At 50.8% G+C, this 16292-nt stretch overlaps 1 protein-coding gene across 1 annotated transcript in view; it reads left to right on the top strand.

Moving 5' to 3' along the window:
- The first annotated feature begins 218 nt into the window (after positions 1 to 218).
- Positions 219 to 16292, top strand: part of LOC307080171 (CUGBP Elav-like family member 2) — a 29288-nt gene continuing 13214 nt past the window's right edge. Inside the window, exons 1-3 of the mRNA XM_079742803.1 lie at positions 219 to 520; positions 8581 to 8777; positions 12421 to 12504. Coding sequence (XP_079598929.1) covers positions 453 to 520; positions 8581 to 8777; positions 12421 to 12504 — 349 coding nt within the window. The 5' untranslated portion in view covers positions 219 to 452. The remainder of the gene's footprint in view (positions 521 to 8580; positions 8778 to 12420; positions 12505 to 16292) is intronic.

The following is a 16292-nucleotide window of genomic DNA, read 5'->3' on the forward strand; positions in this document are numbered from 1 at the left end:
TCTTCTCACTTAAGAGGTTTGCGACGTCCATAAAACGTTATAAAGATTCCGTTTTACCTTTCAATGCGCGACCAGGTCCAAATAAGTTGGCCAGTGACGGATATTTAACGAAAATAACGATCGACTGTCTCCAAATCACCGAGCGGGCTGTCAGAGCGTGGTTTTCATACCGTGCGTAAAGCTGTGCGTAAAGACCACGCCTCTGCCGTTCTGCAGCTCGGTGTGCAGTGAGACGGGATCCAGTTAGACGGCATCCAGACACACTCTCACTTCAACGGACGATAGGAGACACCACAAGGAGAGCGAAACAAGGCCGACTCCGTGTTCACATCGCATGCAGCAACTCTGAAGACGCCCCTCGCACCTGTTCCGTTCCGTCTCGCAGGGGTCGGGTCTCTCTCGACCGGGGCTCACTTCTCATTGTCTGCCTGCACCGCGGCGTTGTTTTGATCATGACTTCGTCGTACGATTTGGATTTCCATCTGGCCGAAAGCCGGCTGATGAGTTCGGGCGAAACGATGTAAGTAACTCAACTTTTACAACAAGGGAAAAGGGTAGCCATTTTAACCGCAAAGCAATGCACGGAGGAGTAGCGGCGAGGCCAGCGACTCCGGCTGCGGCTCCAAGCGGAGCCGGAGTCGCTGGCCTCGACGCCGCTCCCTCGTTCACCACACGGCGCTACGCCCACGTCAACTGCAACAACTTTAATCCACTCCAACACCACCACCGAACCCCTCTTATCGTACACTATTAAGCCCGCCGCACGGACCCCGTCCGTGTACGTATCTATCGCCGGTTCTCCGTGGCTCCGAGTCACGGGACCCGCCGCTCACAAGGCCGAGTGTGGGCTGGCAGCGCTCGGACCCAACGGTCGTAACATGTGCGTCCGGAGCGCCGGCCCCGCGCTATCACCGCGCTCCGAAGTTCCGCCAACAACATAACTCATTAACCACACGAATTCGGTGTTTATCTGTGGCGTTTCTCCGATGTTTTAAGACATCAACCCGCTGACTTCCTTCCGGCTCAAAGTTTGAGCAGATAGAGTTGCTACCGACGCGGTGTCGCAGGGCGACGGGCGTCGTGCTGCGCTGCACAGTGCAACGCGTAGCCCGCCGTTGACGATACAAGGCGTCGGTGACCTGCGTCGGCTAGCGTTCGCTTCAAACACGTCTACGTGCGTACTCGTCCCTCGCAGTGGTCGGGTTTAACCGCGGATCGCTGATTTTAATTACCCCGCTCTGGTAGTAAGAAGCCCCGCTTGGGTATGCCTGGCGCTCCCCGGTCCCTCCCTGCTCGTCTTAGCGGTTGTAGCTTCGTTTTAGCGGTTGTAGCTTCGTCTTAGCGGTTGTAGCTTAGTGTTAGCAGTTGTAGCTTAGTGTTAGCAGTTGTAGCTTAGTGTTAGCGGTGGTAGATCTGTGTTAAAGGTTGTAGCTCAATGCTAACGTCGTAGCTCAACGCTAGCGCTGTAGCTCAATGCTAGCGTTGTAGCTTCATGCTAGTTCTCTAGCTAGCTCGCCCGGAGTTGATGGGTGTTCACCCGGGCTCCATGTTGCGCGCGGGGGGCTCGCAACAGCAGCACGTGGTCGGTCCGTCGTTGGTGGTAGGGGTTGGGTGTTGGTTGGGGTCATGTGACCGTGGCCGTGACGCCGTCCTCATGGCGGCGGTCCCCGTGACCCGGGACCTGGCCCGCTTCGGGCTCTCTTAACAAAGTACCCTACATACATTATTAATGCTTACATGTATCGAGGTCACGGCGATCCCTCCGTGTTTTCAGCTAATCCTGATGTTAATATTTAATAAACGTTCATGTTGCTTTCGTGAACGTTGCATGCATAGTGTTTAACCATGGTATGTTTCAGTTGGTGACTGCCATTGCATAGTTACCTACTGAAATATGCCATGTTAAATACTAATAGGAGGTCGTTTATTACCCCATCAGCCCTTACTTTCCCATATAACCTAAAAACGTTGATCAATCCTCATTCAATCGATGCTGACCATCACATGTTTGTTGACTCACTGGTGGTGAGGGCTGGACCAATTGTCCATGGTGGTAGGATCCAAAAGTAGGAGTTTAACCTAAAACAACAACCAGTTTAATAACCGGAGCACATTATTGGCTTCCCATACAAACGTCCACATTGGATTTATCAACGACAAATCATCCAACAACGACACATAATTGGTCCCAAAAGATCAAGTCATCTGCTGTCCATATGCATGGGTGGTGGGGGTTTACCAAAGATATAACTTTGCAGCGTTCATTAGGGAAACGCTGGGCCCAGAGACGACGTGAGAAATTAGATCCACCCTTAGCGAGCTGTGTTTGATTGATTTATCCTCTCGTGGCTGGTGAGAGCCACTATCAGGGCTTAAGCGATATCCTGTAGCAACAAGCAGGGACATTGCATCGGACAAGATAAGCGCCGAGGTGATCCCTTTGTCGTGGCCCGGGAGCTGTGGATCTGTGGGCAGCTTCGGCCTTTTGTCACCAGGTCTGACGGCCGTGCACACCACACCAGCTGTTCACTCCTGTGACACTGCTGTGGGAAAGTGCCAGCATGGACAGATGTTGAAGGCAAGGGGCTCCAGTCTCTGGCATGTCACCTGTTCCTCTCTCGCTGTGAGCAGGTGAGCAGGGCACAGGCCTTTGGTAGGTTGAGAAGGTCCCAGTTTGACAACAGAGACTGTAAGAAGTTCAACGTACTGTGCTGTTTCGATGCTGCTGCTGTGGTTTGGCTCGCAGTTCACACAGGATGTTTCTCAAATGAGTTCTTTGGTTCGGTATTTCACAAGAATGAGGCTGTGTTGCACAACTCAGCTGTGTCCAAGGTCTTCTGCAACCCTCATCAATTCTCACATAAAGCTGGCTTCGTTTCTGCCATTTCTTGCATGTTGACAGTTTATAGACCCAATAATAACTAGCTTGGTGTGTAGCTTGATATAAAGAATTTATAAGTGTTATTTATGTTCATTAATTTTTATTATGATGCACGGTGTAGGTTTGATATGCTGTTAGTCACGCGCATGCCATCAAACATTGATGTTGCCAAAAAAAGTAGGCGGCTGCGTTTGTTTTAAATAGTTTTATTGTGCAATTACTCCTTTTTGTTTATAGCATTACAAATGGCAGAATATCATTACTTAACATTCACAAAGTATGAAATCAATAGATTATCTTCCTTGTGGAACATCAGAAAGATATATAGCTATGTCTTATGTTTACAAGCTCAAGGCAATGTGTAAACTGTGCATTGGGCCTAGCTATGCAACGGTATATTTACATGTAGAACAGGACATAAGGGAAGGGCAGAATCTATATCTGGTCCTTTTTAGAATTTGATATTACTGATCTCAAAGTAGAGCAGGCCCAATTGTGAATATTAATTTAAATGTTGTCTGGCTGCTTACACTCGCTGCTCCACAACCACAAACTCCTGTTCTCAAGGACATTAAGCAAATTGGATTTTGATGAACACAATTGGTAATGGCTTGTTGTTGAGGTCAATGACTTTGCAAATAGAAAAATAAATATCCTAGGATTCCAATGTACACTGCGCTAGTGATCTCTTATTTATTTGTTAAGGGTTGTTAAGCACGACCCTTTAGTTTCATGTAAAAAGATTGAAGGTCTCCATGCATTGTTTCAGGCAAGCCTATTTCTTGTTGGATTGGTTTCACAAGCAGCACGTGAAACCCATTGTGCTGCCCACCCTATTGAGCCATCCCCAGTCGCCAATCTCTTGTAAAGATACTGCTACTAAGCGCCATTGTGTGTTGGCCAGAGAGAGGTGTGGCCATGACCATAATCTGACGTATGACAATACACAGATCTACCCATAAAATGTGTCCCAATTGTCAATTCAGCTCTACAATTGCAGTTCACATTTCTAGCAATACTACCAGACCGCCACACATTGTAAAGGTGGCCGTTGCTCTTAAGATGGCTGGGCTCAAAGCTAAAGGGATAGCGATGCCTCACATGATGGTCAGCATGGGGCTGGTGTTCCACATGTCAACCGTATCTGCCGCCCATACAAAGTCATTTCCTGTGGCGCTGGGGTCAGCTGCAGCAGTAGATAAGCTCCATGCTTAATTAAGCGCCCCGCAGAGAAAAGTGTAGCATTTCTCTCTCTGGGATTGAGGCAGATGGGGGGAAACTCTTTTTTTTTTTGTGTGTGTGTGACCATTCAGTATTTAATCATTCTTAAATCATGCACGGGAATATAAAGGCTGGTTTTGGCGTGGTGGGATAATGGTAAGTCAATGCAATTAGCTTCCTTTCTAAGGAAAGCATGTGCTAATTGCTGCCTTTTAGTATGCCGTTTGTCTCTACATCTGAAGGGGCCGGTTGTGAATACTTCTCCTGCCAAGGAGGGCCGCCTAAAGATTTGCATTCATGCTCTGTCACTGAGCACTGTGAGCAAGAGTTGATTTGGTTGCAAGGAGATTTAACTATTCATCGACTCTGGGCCCTACTCAAGGCAGGCTCGTCCATATCTGGCAGGGAGCGTTTGGCTTGGTTATGGCGGTAAATGGGGCGGGCCTTGTCATCGGATGCTGGCTATCTTTTAACATGGAGCCATTCACTGGCTGATTGAACATGTCCGTCTCAATCAAAAGCAATAACAATGGAAACTGGGTCACAGTGGACCCATGTGGAGGGAGGTCCTGTACGATGGCACCTTAATGTGTCAGATTTCTTGTCTTCTTCATGGCTCATTTGTAATCCCCATTTTAGCATTTAAGTGCTTTGGAGAGCCATTGATTTAAATGTCAGTGTTATTCAAGATATATCTACAGTAATAAACCATTTATCATCCCCCCCAAAAAAGCATGACGGAGATGTCCCACCATGTGCACGTTAACCTTTAGGGAGTGGGGTTGAATCTGGTCCATTAAGCAAGACGAGGAGGCGTCTCATGGCGGTACGTGTTCTCCCATAGATCCTCCCTCGCACGTTCAAAAGACATGCTTTAAGAATGGCAACACGGTGGCTGCAGAATGGGCCCCAATGGGTTCCCAATTGTGCATTCATGTCCTTTATTTATTATGTATTTGCTCAAAGTAAGGAAGGTGAGCATCAAGAGGTAAACCTCACCAGCTGGGGGGCCGACAGCCCCCATTATCTTCGGCGTGGATCGATGTGACAAATGTTATTTTCATAGTGACGGGCAGGTTGAGGTTGAGAGATGCGTCCTAATTTTTGCATGAAGATGTCACTCACTGGGGGACTGAGCGGCCGCGGTCCGGTTGCTCGTCTCTAAGGTCAGGGGAGTGACTGTGCGGCCACATGGCCCTGATACATCATGTGGTTTATGTGCTAGCGCGACAGCAGGTATGCCACCGTCGCCGCGGCACCGAATTACTTCTCAGCTGCTCTGGGGCGTCTTGGAAGGAGACGGCTGTCGTATCCAATAGCTGCATTAGGAATGTTCAAAATCGTCGTACACCGTGTTCCCCGCCTCCGGCTGCGTGGGCCGCTGGAGAGAGAGTGTGTGTGTTCCTGTGCTTCACATCATGAGTGTGTTCATCAAACGGTGTGTCCTTATGTGTACACAGCCAGGCGGCGGTAAAGCATGCACTTTACAGTGTTTCACTAGGTGGGAGGGCACATCAAAAACGGTAGCTTTAGGAGGGCCTTATCTTGTCATTATTGTCCAAGCTTCGTATGTTGGCAGGCTAAACGTTGACGCTCTCTCTCCTCTAATGAAGCGTGTAAACAATTCCTTACACATCTTAAGAGTCTTGTGCCTATGCCCGCAGAGAGGTGGCATCCTCTGCAAAATGGCGTCGAGAGCCCAGGGCGTGAGTGTGGATAAATGGTGTCACGTACCACAGTGTCGTGGCCCTGCTAGACTCAGCCCCCAGCAAGCTCCCCAGCATCCCTCTGACTCGGCCCATTGTTCTGCCCAGGGACCGGTTGACAGCGTTCTCCAGCAGGGGGGAACAATATGTAATTGTTCCCCCCGCCGGGGCGAAGACGCTGTAGGTTACTCCCTGTACCATCGCCAAAATGCCTGCGGAGGAGACGCACCGCGGACGACACGGGGTCTACTAAAGCCAGGTTTCTGTCAGGTTCCAAGCTATACCCCTGCGGTTCTCCATAGCTGTTGGGGAGGGGGGCTACAGCCCCCATTGAGGTGTCGTTTTTTTTTTTTTTGTTCCGCTTTTGCTGACTGACGGCCTTCTCTGGATCAGTTGTGTTAGTGAGAAAGGAAATCTCTGAAGACGTTACGAGCGTTGGATAACCGTGGCGCGGTGTCAAAGTGGGAGTCTTCAGCATGTCCTTTAAATCCTTAAAGGAGTTTGGCGTTTCTGCCGAACGCTTGGGATCGATGTGTAAGAGGTGGATGGCTCGTGTCCAAAGGTCGGCATGCTGTTAATCACTTCCTTTATTTATTTAATCTCTACTCAGTAGCTATTCTTTAGTGTCCCCCCCCCCCCCTGCCTTCCTTTGTTGCCTTGTGGTAGGAAAGTAAAAAGTAGCATAAAATGTGAGTGGTGTTGCATGTCTCTGGAGCTAATGGAGTCCCATGTTCTGAATCGACACCAGGTCTTCTGATCTCTGCCTTGCCTTCACGGTGTCAGCGATGGCCTTTTGATTTATACGACCCTTCTCCTGAAAACATGTCTGCCAGTAGTGCTAACTTGCCCGTCCTGCCTCGTGTCGTATCTGTGTGCGGAGGGAAGGATTAACTGCAGTCTTGCTCCTATTCTCACCTGGCCCAGGGACATTGCCTGATGGAAGATGGTGGTATTGAGTGGGACACTTATCTATATCGCTACATTTCTTTTTGCTAGCCCCCTCCCGTCCCACGTTGACTGTTTGTCAATATGTGGTTTTGAGTATGCGTTTTGTATCCCATTCGACGTCTTCTCGCCTTCTGCAGCAAAACGCCTTCCAGCGGTGGCCTGATGGCTTCCTGTTTCCAACAATAGCCAGATGAACTATTGTCATAATGTGATGCTTTTGTTTTAGCGTGTTGTGCGCTCGCGAGCTAATCCGAAATGCTTGTCTTGATTCTTAAATTAGAGAGAGTTGGAATCGTCCTGTTTCTGATTCTAATCCCTTCTACATACTGTAAATGTATACATTGAGGTCTGACAGTTTCTGTCAATTCTGTGAAATGAATCTCTCCCCAATTTAAATTTCCTTGCGGGCTAAATTCTATTTGTGCAAATGTATAATTTCCATATAGTCCTCAATAATTTCACTCCGTTTCCTCCTTGGTCCTTACAACAGGCTTGAGCGTTTACCTTACTCCTCGGGTCATGCAGCACTATTTATCTGTTGTCTGGGCGAGCCATGGAGGTAAATTGATATCGTTTTCTATCGCCGTCACTGTGAACTAGGATAGACCGCCAATCATTTAGCCAGGGAAACCTCCCCATTGGTTCTTGGCAGCGTACATTACCATAAATCAAACTCACAGGCATCAGTGACTACGCAAACCAGGACAAGGCGTGTTCGATATTATTTAATGTTGTCGGGACTGCACATATTTCAGTAGGGCAGCTTTAATGGCCCCTAACAGTATAATAGGCCGGGATGGGTGCAGGGATTAAAGTACTTCTGTGATTTCATTCCAATATCTGAAACGGGTTCACACATTAGTATCATCCCTTAACTGTCACCAATGGCCCTTAGTCTTATCTCTTTGATTTATAAAGGACAACTTACGTCATTAAACTCATTCCATTCAACCGTGGTTGTGCTTCACATCACATACGGGTCTATAATGTGGAGCAGGGCCGTGGATCAGAGAGATGAACCCCAAGAACAATCGCTCTTCCTCCGATAATTCAACTTCGGTGTTGCTGCTGCCGGTCTCTGGATCATATGGACGTTACAATGAAGGGTTGTTTTAAAGAAAGGATAGACTGGTTGGGCATGAGTATTTATTTATAAATTGATGTATATAAAAAGGTTGGGCATGTTTTTTGTAGTTTAGTTAGTTTTTCTTTCTTTGGTGCAGGTCATTAGTCATCACCTGCCACTTCATTTCAGAAATCAATCTGCTCTTTGATGGATGTCTTTCTGCGGGTCTCCGCCGATGGATGGAGTCCACCCCAACAGGAAGAGGGATTGTCATGAGATTGTCCCCGTCTGGGAATACTAAACACTAGGGGTGGGAATCACAGGGTACCTTATTATACGATACACGATACAGGCCCACGATACCAATAATATCGGTATACAGCGATTCTGCGATAATCAATATATTTTTTGACAATCCTATAAAGCTGCATGATATGTCTAACAGTGAATATAAACTGACCGTGAAAAGGTAAAGATTTCTGTCTTTAGACGTGGACCAAACTGAGTTTTTCAGTTACTTGACTTTAGCTTTTTAACTTAAGCTACATTTTCCTCATTCGTGTGTTGAGCTCCACCTCGAAGAACAGGGAAATCTGTTTAGAGCGCCTTATATAAATTAAAGTATCGTCATTCCGGGTGATATTTCCTGGGCATGAGAAGTGCCAGTGTATCGTTTCTCCTATCATACGAAGAAGAGCGGCGATATATCTCCCCAATCCTACTAACCACGCCTCTCTCGTTCTTTTGCCCCCCCTCAGCAACGGCAATGGGAGCAAATTGAACGGCTCCGTGGAGCACCTTGACCAGCCGGACCCCGACTCCATCAAGATGTTCGTGGGGCAGATCCCGCGCTCCTGGTCCGAGACGGAGCTCAAGGAGCTGTTCGAACCCTTCGGCGCCGTGCACCAGATCAACATCCTCCGCGACCGCACCCAGAACCCCCCGCAGAGCAAAGGTATGTGCCAGGGCCCGGCCAGCACCAGCTGGCCCTCTGCCTCCCCCCTGACTCCCCCCCCCCACCCGGTACACCTCAGATGGCCACGCACCGGCGGTCCGCTACAATATTGCAACAGAGCTCCATCGCCGGCCAGAAAATGTCGGCCGTCTGCTGCGCTGTTTGTCCGGTACTCTTGTGTTTTGCAGAGCGTTGCATCGTTGGACTGCAACACAATGTCCCCCGGCCTGTGTATGCAACATGCAATACCGCTGGGTTTTATTATTACGCTTAACGGACACAGATGATCCACTCGCCTCTTGCCTTTCTGGTGTGGTGACGCTAAAATGGAAGCCGTATTTGTGTAACCTCGCATTATGGAAATTAAGGCTTTTGTTCTGCAACGCACGGCTCGCAGAGTGTAGCCTCGTGTAAAGCGAGTGTGGGCTAAGAGTGTTGCTTGACTGCAATTTTCTATTAAGACATCCATCGATGCACTCACCTTTTTAGAAAGAGTGCTTGAGTCGAGAGATTCAGTTTAGGCTGGAGAGAGAGAGAGAGAGAGAGAGAGAGAGAGAGAGAGAGAGAGAGAGAGAGAGAGAGAGAGAGAGAGAGAGAGAGAGAGAGAGAGAGAGAGAGAGAGAGAGAGAGAGAGAGAGAGAGAGAGAGAGAGAGAGAGAGAGAGAGAGAGAGAGAGAGAGAGAGAGAGAGACTCTCTAACACAATGCGGGGTGATGGGCAGCTCCTGTAGAACTGTCAGCCCGAGCACGTCCTGCACATTTCCATTCCTCCTATGCTCAGCTGACCCTGCTATGGTCTGAAGCCTTAATCCGCCCTGTGGGTTTGATGTGGGGCCCCCGCTTTGATGTCGCAGGGTCTATCTGGCCCGGCCGTCTCGCAGCAAAGTGGAAAAACGGGCCGGGGTGGGGGCTGGGCTGGGGGATATGGCTGTAATCTGTGAAGTGCAGTCTTGAGGCTTGTCACCGGGATTTAGCCAGGTAGGCCAAGCGTGTTCATGTACTGGAGCAGCCCAGCCTAGGCCAGCCCCTGCTCCGTTCCGGGTAGTGGTCCACCTATGGACCTCCGCTCTGTAGCGGTCTGCCCCTAGACTTCCTCCGTTCCGGGTTCACGTGGTTCACATGCTCAGGACCTAAACAAATCTCAAGCGTCCCCCGGAGACTGTTGTGCGTTTGTGTGAGACTGTTGTGCGTTTGTGAGAGGCGGTTGTGCGTCTCCCAGGTCGCTGTGTGGCGGCGTGCATACAGGAGACATTGTGAGTCCCCCTGTGAGGCCATGAATGGTTCAAAGCCTCCCTTATAGCCGCCCCCCCCCCGACCGCGGTGTCAGCTGTGATGGCCTATTGACATGTTAATGCAATGTTAATGTATTCTAACTGATAATCCAGCCTGATCACTGGAGCCCTTTCGGCTCGCCCCGGCCCCCAGGAGGTGAGCCTCCTACTTTGCCCCCCGTGTGATGCTGAGGAGTAACGACACCCAGCAGGGGGGCTATTAAAAGTATTAAAGTGTTAGATTAAATGTCAATTTAAATCCCTGAAAAGGCATTCGCAAAGTCTTGCAAATGATCTGCCTAGGTCTTCGATATTATTTTATGACTATCAGGAGAGGCAAGACAAAACTAGTAAATTGGTGTTTATTAACGTTTGGATGATGTTTGATGTTATGGACGAGCTGCGGACCACTGCCCTGGCGCTTCGCTCTGCACCATACTTTTTGTTGTCAGGCGAGCAGCATGGCTGAGATCAACTAGCTTAGCTCGCTAGCTTGTTGGCTTGTTGGCTTGTTAGCTTGCTAGCTCCCGAGCACGGCATAACTGCACGTTGCTGACTATCCTACCAAATTAAGATCCTAGTAAAAAAAACTCAGTGCTAAAAGTATAATTTAATTTATGTATGACATCGTTACAATCCCTATATTAAGAATATTCATTAGATTCCAAACTAATTTGTGGTTCTTGCCAACAATCTGGTCTTAAGCCCAGCATTGTAGCAGAGACCGAAACCTGCGCTAGCGACCCGAACTGAGCACTCGTTTAGTGAAGTATTGTGCTCTGAGTGGTGTTAAAACTGTGTTAAACTGAACCTGGAGAAGCCTTGCCCCCACCCCCTCCCCGAAGAAGATCCACCCTCCCGGTCCGCACTTTGTCTGCACATCAAATAATAACCCCCCCTCTACGCCCCCCCCATGCCCTCCATCTTGTATTTTGTTTTGACTAATGGCGTCAATAGCACTGTAATCCACACTACCATTTTGATCGGTTGTATATTTCTCAAAATCATCCGCCAGCCGGAGCCGGCAGAGCGATCCCCTATTCTATCTTTTGAAAAAAAATCAATATTTTTTAGGTCACATCCACCACAGGTCCTGGTTGGAAACCATCTGATAAGCTGTGTGGCTCGGGAGGGCGGAGGGCTAGAGGAGAGGGAGGGAGAGGGGGAGGGAGAGAGAGACACTCTGGGAGGGAGGGGGAGAGAGCCACTCTGAGAGGGGAGGGGAGAGGGAGAGAGGAGAGGGAGGCACTCGGAGAGGAGAGGGAGAGACACTCTGGGAGAGAGGGAGGGAGGGAGAGAGAGAGGAGAGAGAGCCAACTCTCGGAGAGGGGAGGGGGAGAGGAACTCGATGCATATTAGAGTTCAACAGCCCCCCACACACACACACACAACCCCCCAGCCTGGGGAGCGCCAGTAACGGCATAATACACACTATGTAGGTCAGAGACGCATGCAGCAGCCCCTCACTTCCCCAGCCCGCTGAAACTGACAGGCTGGAATGCCACTGGCGCTCTGCTGGGACGCAGGGATGAGAGGCTGCTTTTTTTTCTCTCTCGCCCTCTCGCGCGCTCTCTCTCGCTCTTCCCCCACCCAGCCCCCCCTTTCCCTTCCTGCTCTTCTTTTCTCCACTCCCCTCCCCCATTGCCTAACCCGGCCCCCTCTCCCCTTCCCTCCCCCCTCCCCCTCCCTCTGTGCCTCTCCCACTCTCCTCGCTTTTCTGGGCCTCTCCCTCCTCCCTCCCCCCCTCTCTCTGCCTCAACTCCCTCCCCCCCTCTCTCTGCCTCACTCTTCCCTCCCCCCTCTCTCTCTGTGCCTCTCCCCTCTCTTCCTCACTCTCTCCCGCTCTCTCTCTGCCCCACTCTCCTCCTCTCTGCCTCCCTATCGCTCTGCTTCTCCTCCCTCCCTCCCCTCCCCTCTCTCTCTCCCTTCCTGCCACTCTCTCTTTGTGCAATTTCATGATTCCCATGCGTGGGCTTGTGAAGGGGGGTTTGGGGAAAGTGGTGTGTGTTGTTTAAAATGTGTGACTCGTGCTCCATGAGGCCTGCCAGCCCTGGGTGGCGGGTTTGGCGCTGACCCGTTCCCCCCCCCCCACCCCACGCCTCCGTGGGGCTCGGTGTTCGGTGCTAGCCTCTGCCGCCGCGGTCCTGCGCACAACATCTTGTTATCTGCTCCGCTCGGCCCGGGCTGTTAGCCGGCTAACCGACGGTGCTAAGAATATCTGGTCACATGGTCGACGCCATGTGACAGCTGGCGAGCAGGCGGCCGTCCGCTTGTCTGTTAGTGTTCCTGCTCTCTCGATGCTGGCCCTCCTCGGCGTTTCCGCCGATGGGAACATGACCCCCGTTCACGTGCTCTCTCTCTCTCTCTCTGCAGGCTGCTGTTTTGTAACCTTCTACCAGAGGAAAGCGGCACTGGAGGCTCAGAATGCACTGAACAACATAAAGGACTTTAAGTGGGGTGAGTTGGCTGCCTGAGATGATGCAAACGCACACACTCTCTCACACACTCTCACGCTCACACTCACACTCACTCTCACCAGAATCCACTGAACAACACAAAGACTTAAAGTGGGGGTGATCAGGCTGCCTGAGATGCTGCACACACACACACACACATTCTCTATCACACACTCTCTCTCACACTCACGCTCACATGCTTAATAAACATGCAGCCTCCTAAAAATACCTCAGAATGCACTGAACAACATAAAGACTTAAAAAGGGGTGATCAGGCTGCCTGAGATGCTGCACACGCTCTCTCTCTCTCACACTCTCACACGCTCACTCACACTCGTACTCATCTAACACGTTTAATCAACACGCAGTCTCCTAAAAATACCCCTTCCCTTGGGTCCTTTACCTTAACACGTTGCTCCTTGCTCCCTTCACATTGTGGCCTCCTTGCTCCCTTCACATGGTGGCCTCCTTGCTCCCTTCACATGGTGGCCTCCTTGCTCCCTTCACATGGTGGCCTCCTTGCTCCCTTCACATGGTGGCCTCCTTGCTCCCTTCACATGGTGGCCTCCTTGCTCCCTTCACATGTTTCTCTCCTCGCTCCCTTCATGTTGCTCTCTTTGCTACCTTCACATGTTGCTCTCTTTGCTACCTTCACATGTTGCTCTCTTCGCTACCTTCACATGGTGGTGTCTTTGCTACCTTCACATGGTGGTCTCTTCGCTCCCTTCACATGGTGGTCTCTTTGCTACCTTCACATGGTGGTCTCCTCGCTAGCTTCACATGTTGCTCTCCTTGTGTGGAGACCTGAGTGGGCGTCTGCCGTGCCGGCCCACCCATGCGGTCGGTCGTCCATTGTGAGGAGGTCCTGCTCCTTGGTCACCTGATTTATCGACGGGCTAAAGACCGGTCAACCATGAGAAGCGATAGCTTGTTAAACCGTCAACATGTTCCCCACTGATTGCTCGTTCAAATCACACCTTCCAATCATTAAATCGATAGCGACACCCCTCAGCCCGTCATTAAATCAAGGCGATCGGAGAGCGCCCCGTAGAGAGAGAGAGAGGGGGAGAGAGACTAGCTGGTGGAGTCGAACTGGGGCTGATGGATTATATGTAGTGGACTGTACTTAAATAACTACTTTCCCTGTCACGCCATCAATCAGATCTGCCCTTTCAAAACAAAGTGTGGATTGTGACGGCGGCTCCGGCGACGGCCCGGCTCCTCCGGCGTGTTGGCTGGCGGCGGGCTCAGCTCCCCTCTGCTCCTCCCCTCCTCCTCCCGCTCCTCCGGGGCTGTTGGCCGGCGGCGGCTCAGCTCCTCTCTGCTCCTCCCCTCCTCCCCGCTCCTCTGGGCTGTTGGCGGGCGGCGGCGGCGGTTGGCGGGCCGGTGGTGCAGCGGCAGCGGGGAGGCCGGTGTGGCTGCGTCTCTCCGTCTGTGCCACCTCCTCCTGCATGAGCGCCCGTGCCAGCGAGCCGCCAAGCAGCGCGGCCATCTGTTGTCTCTGCTGCTCCTCCAGGAGGGGAGGAGGAGGAGGAGACGTAGAAATGATAACATCTCTTTGGATCTGCTATATGCTCTACATTTAGGGCGTTAATCAGATGCCTTTTAACCAAAGCGATTTACAATAAGTACGTTTGTCAGAAGAAAGAGAAACGTCAATATATGGCTGTCGTTACAGTAAGGATGTTCATTGAATCAAGTGCCAAGCACTAACAATCACTAGGTTAACCCACTACCCGTAAACAACATAGATAGCTAGGATAAGACGCAACACCATGCTAAGTACTATTTTTAAGTGGCAGGACATACAAAGTAAAATTGTGCGTGGGAGGAAGTGGGTGGGTGGCTAATGCAGAGTCTAGGTGAACTCAATATCAGAGGGATGCACTGGGTATGTGTAGCGGAGGATGAAGAAGTTCACCCGATGGCTTGTGTGTTTTAGGGTGGATGATCTTCAGGAACGACCTGTGACCAAAAGAGTGAGAATGAGACTCTTGAGTGAGCGTTCTTTAAATGATGTGGCCCCGAGACTTGTTACACCGCATTCCTGTTAGTCGTAGTTATTATAATTCAGTTTCTCATTGTCAATCATCCAAGTTGATGATGTTTTAGAAGCAGCCGAGGGCCAATGTGGGTAGAAATTGGAGCAGCTTAAAAGGATAGCCGTGAGCTTACTGGGGTTCCAGGACGACGACGACTGGCCTTTGGAAAGAGTGCTCGCTTAATTGGTTCGCTGTTTTTACGACCCGTGGTTCTTATTACAGAGCGGTCCTGGACTGACTGCCTCCTTCCCTCATCAGTCGCGTTACACTGATTGTTTTAGCCCGTTTCCTTCGCCCCTTCTTGTTTCCTGTCCGCTGTGCTTTATATTGGATTCACTTCCTGCCTAAGAAGAGAAGCGCCCTGGACATGTATATATTATTATTACAAAAAGATCAATGGCATAACTGAATACAGATGGCTTCGGTGGGAAGTGAGTTGAGATGCTGGAAGCATCACCACTGCCTTGGTGAATATTCTCCTGCGGACGTGAGGCAGACACACAGGGACTAGAAGCAGGATAGATATCAGGGTGTTCGAGCCCGAGGTCTGCAGTCCCCCTGCAGACACCCCCTTCCCAAGATACCCTTCCTGCCCATAATGACATGCATCTAAAATAAATGGACTGCATTTATACAGCGCTTTACTAACCAGTGGGCACTCAAAGCGCTTTACAATATTGCCAAACATTCACCCATTCATGCACACATTCGCACACCAACGGCAGAGTCAGCCAAGCAAGGCGACAGCCAGCTCGTCCGGAACGTTTAGGTTGAGATGCCTTGCTCAGGGACACCTCGACACTCGGCCAGGAGACGCCAGGGATCAAACTAGCAACCTTCCTGTAAACAACCAACCCGCCGCTCTACCTCTTGAGCTACATGCAGCTCCCCCCAAAATAAAAACCTCATGTTGGACATCATTTACAGCATTAACTCGGGGCTGATTCAGTCTGAACAAACGGAACCCGTCCTCGTGAAACAGGAGGTATACGGATTGGGGGGGGGGGATTCATCCCTCTGTCAGCCTCACGGTGCTGATGGTGGTCACGGTCTGGACTCTCTGTTATTGACGGGCGCCATGGTAACCCTCCCTTCTGCCCCTCTCCGTCAGATGCATCATCCGATCCAGATGAAGCCCGCCGACAGTGAGAAAACAAACGGTGAGTGACAGCGCCGCAGATGGCCTGCGACAGCGGCCAAAGTGTTTGTCAACAGGCTGTGGAACAGGGAAAGATATGCAACTTGCAATCGCCATGGCGATATTAACTGCGCAAGGATGAGGTTGTTGAATAGAAGGGGAAGGAAGGTGGGGGGGGGGGGTTGAGTGAAGACAGGGCGTTGGTGTTTATGATTCGACGCCAAGACCGGAGCTCGGTTAAGATCTGGCCCGGCTAATAATACACATTTGGAAAAAGGCTTGACTGAGTCTTCGGTGGGTGGGTGGGTGGGTGGGGGGGTGAAGAGAGAGATCATAATGGGCTTTTAAAGGCACGAGGAAGGCAAGGGCGGGGGCTCTAGCGGGGGGGGGGGGGGGGGGGGGGGGGGGGGAGCGAGTGGTTGATAACCCAGTTATCCGTCCGTCCGTATGGAGGTAGCTGTGGCCTCTGAGCAGCAGATGACGGCATTAGGCCGAGCTTTGAAGAGCAGCCTGAGACCCTGCAGCACGACCCGGGTACGAGCCGCCCTGACGGGGAGTGATTGAACGTGCAACCGGCTCCGCCACCTGATGTCATTAGCACCTTCATAG

This window comes from Pollachius pollachius, assembly GCF_949987615.1.
Source record: "Pollachius pollachius genome assembly, chromosome: 9".
Lineage (NCBI taxonomy): Eukaryota > Metazoa > Chordata > Actinopteri > Gadiformes > Gadidae > Pollachius > Pollachius pollachius.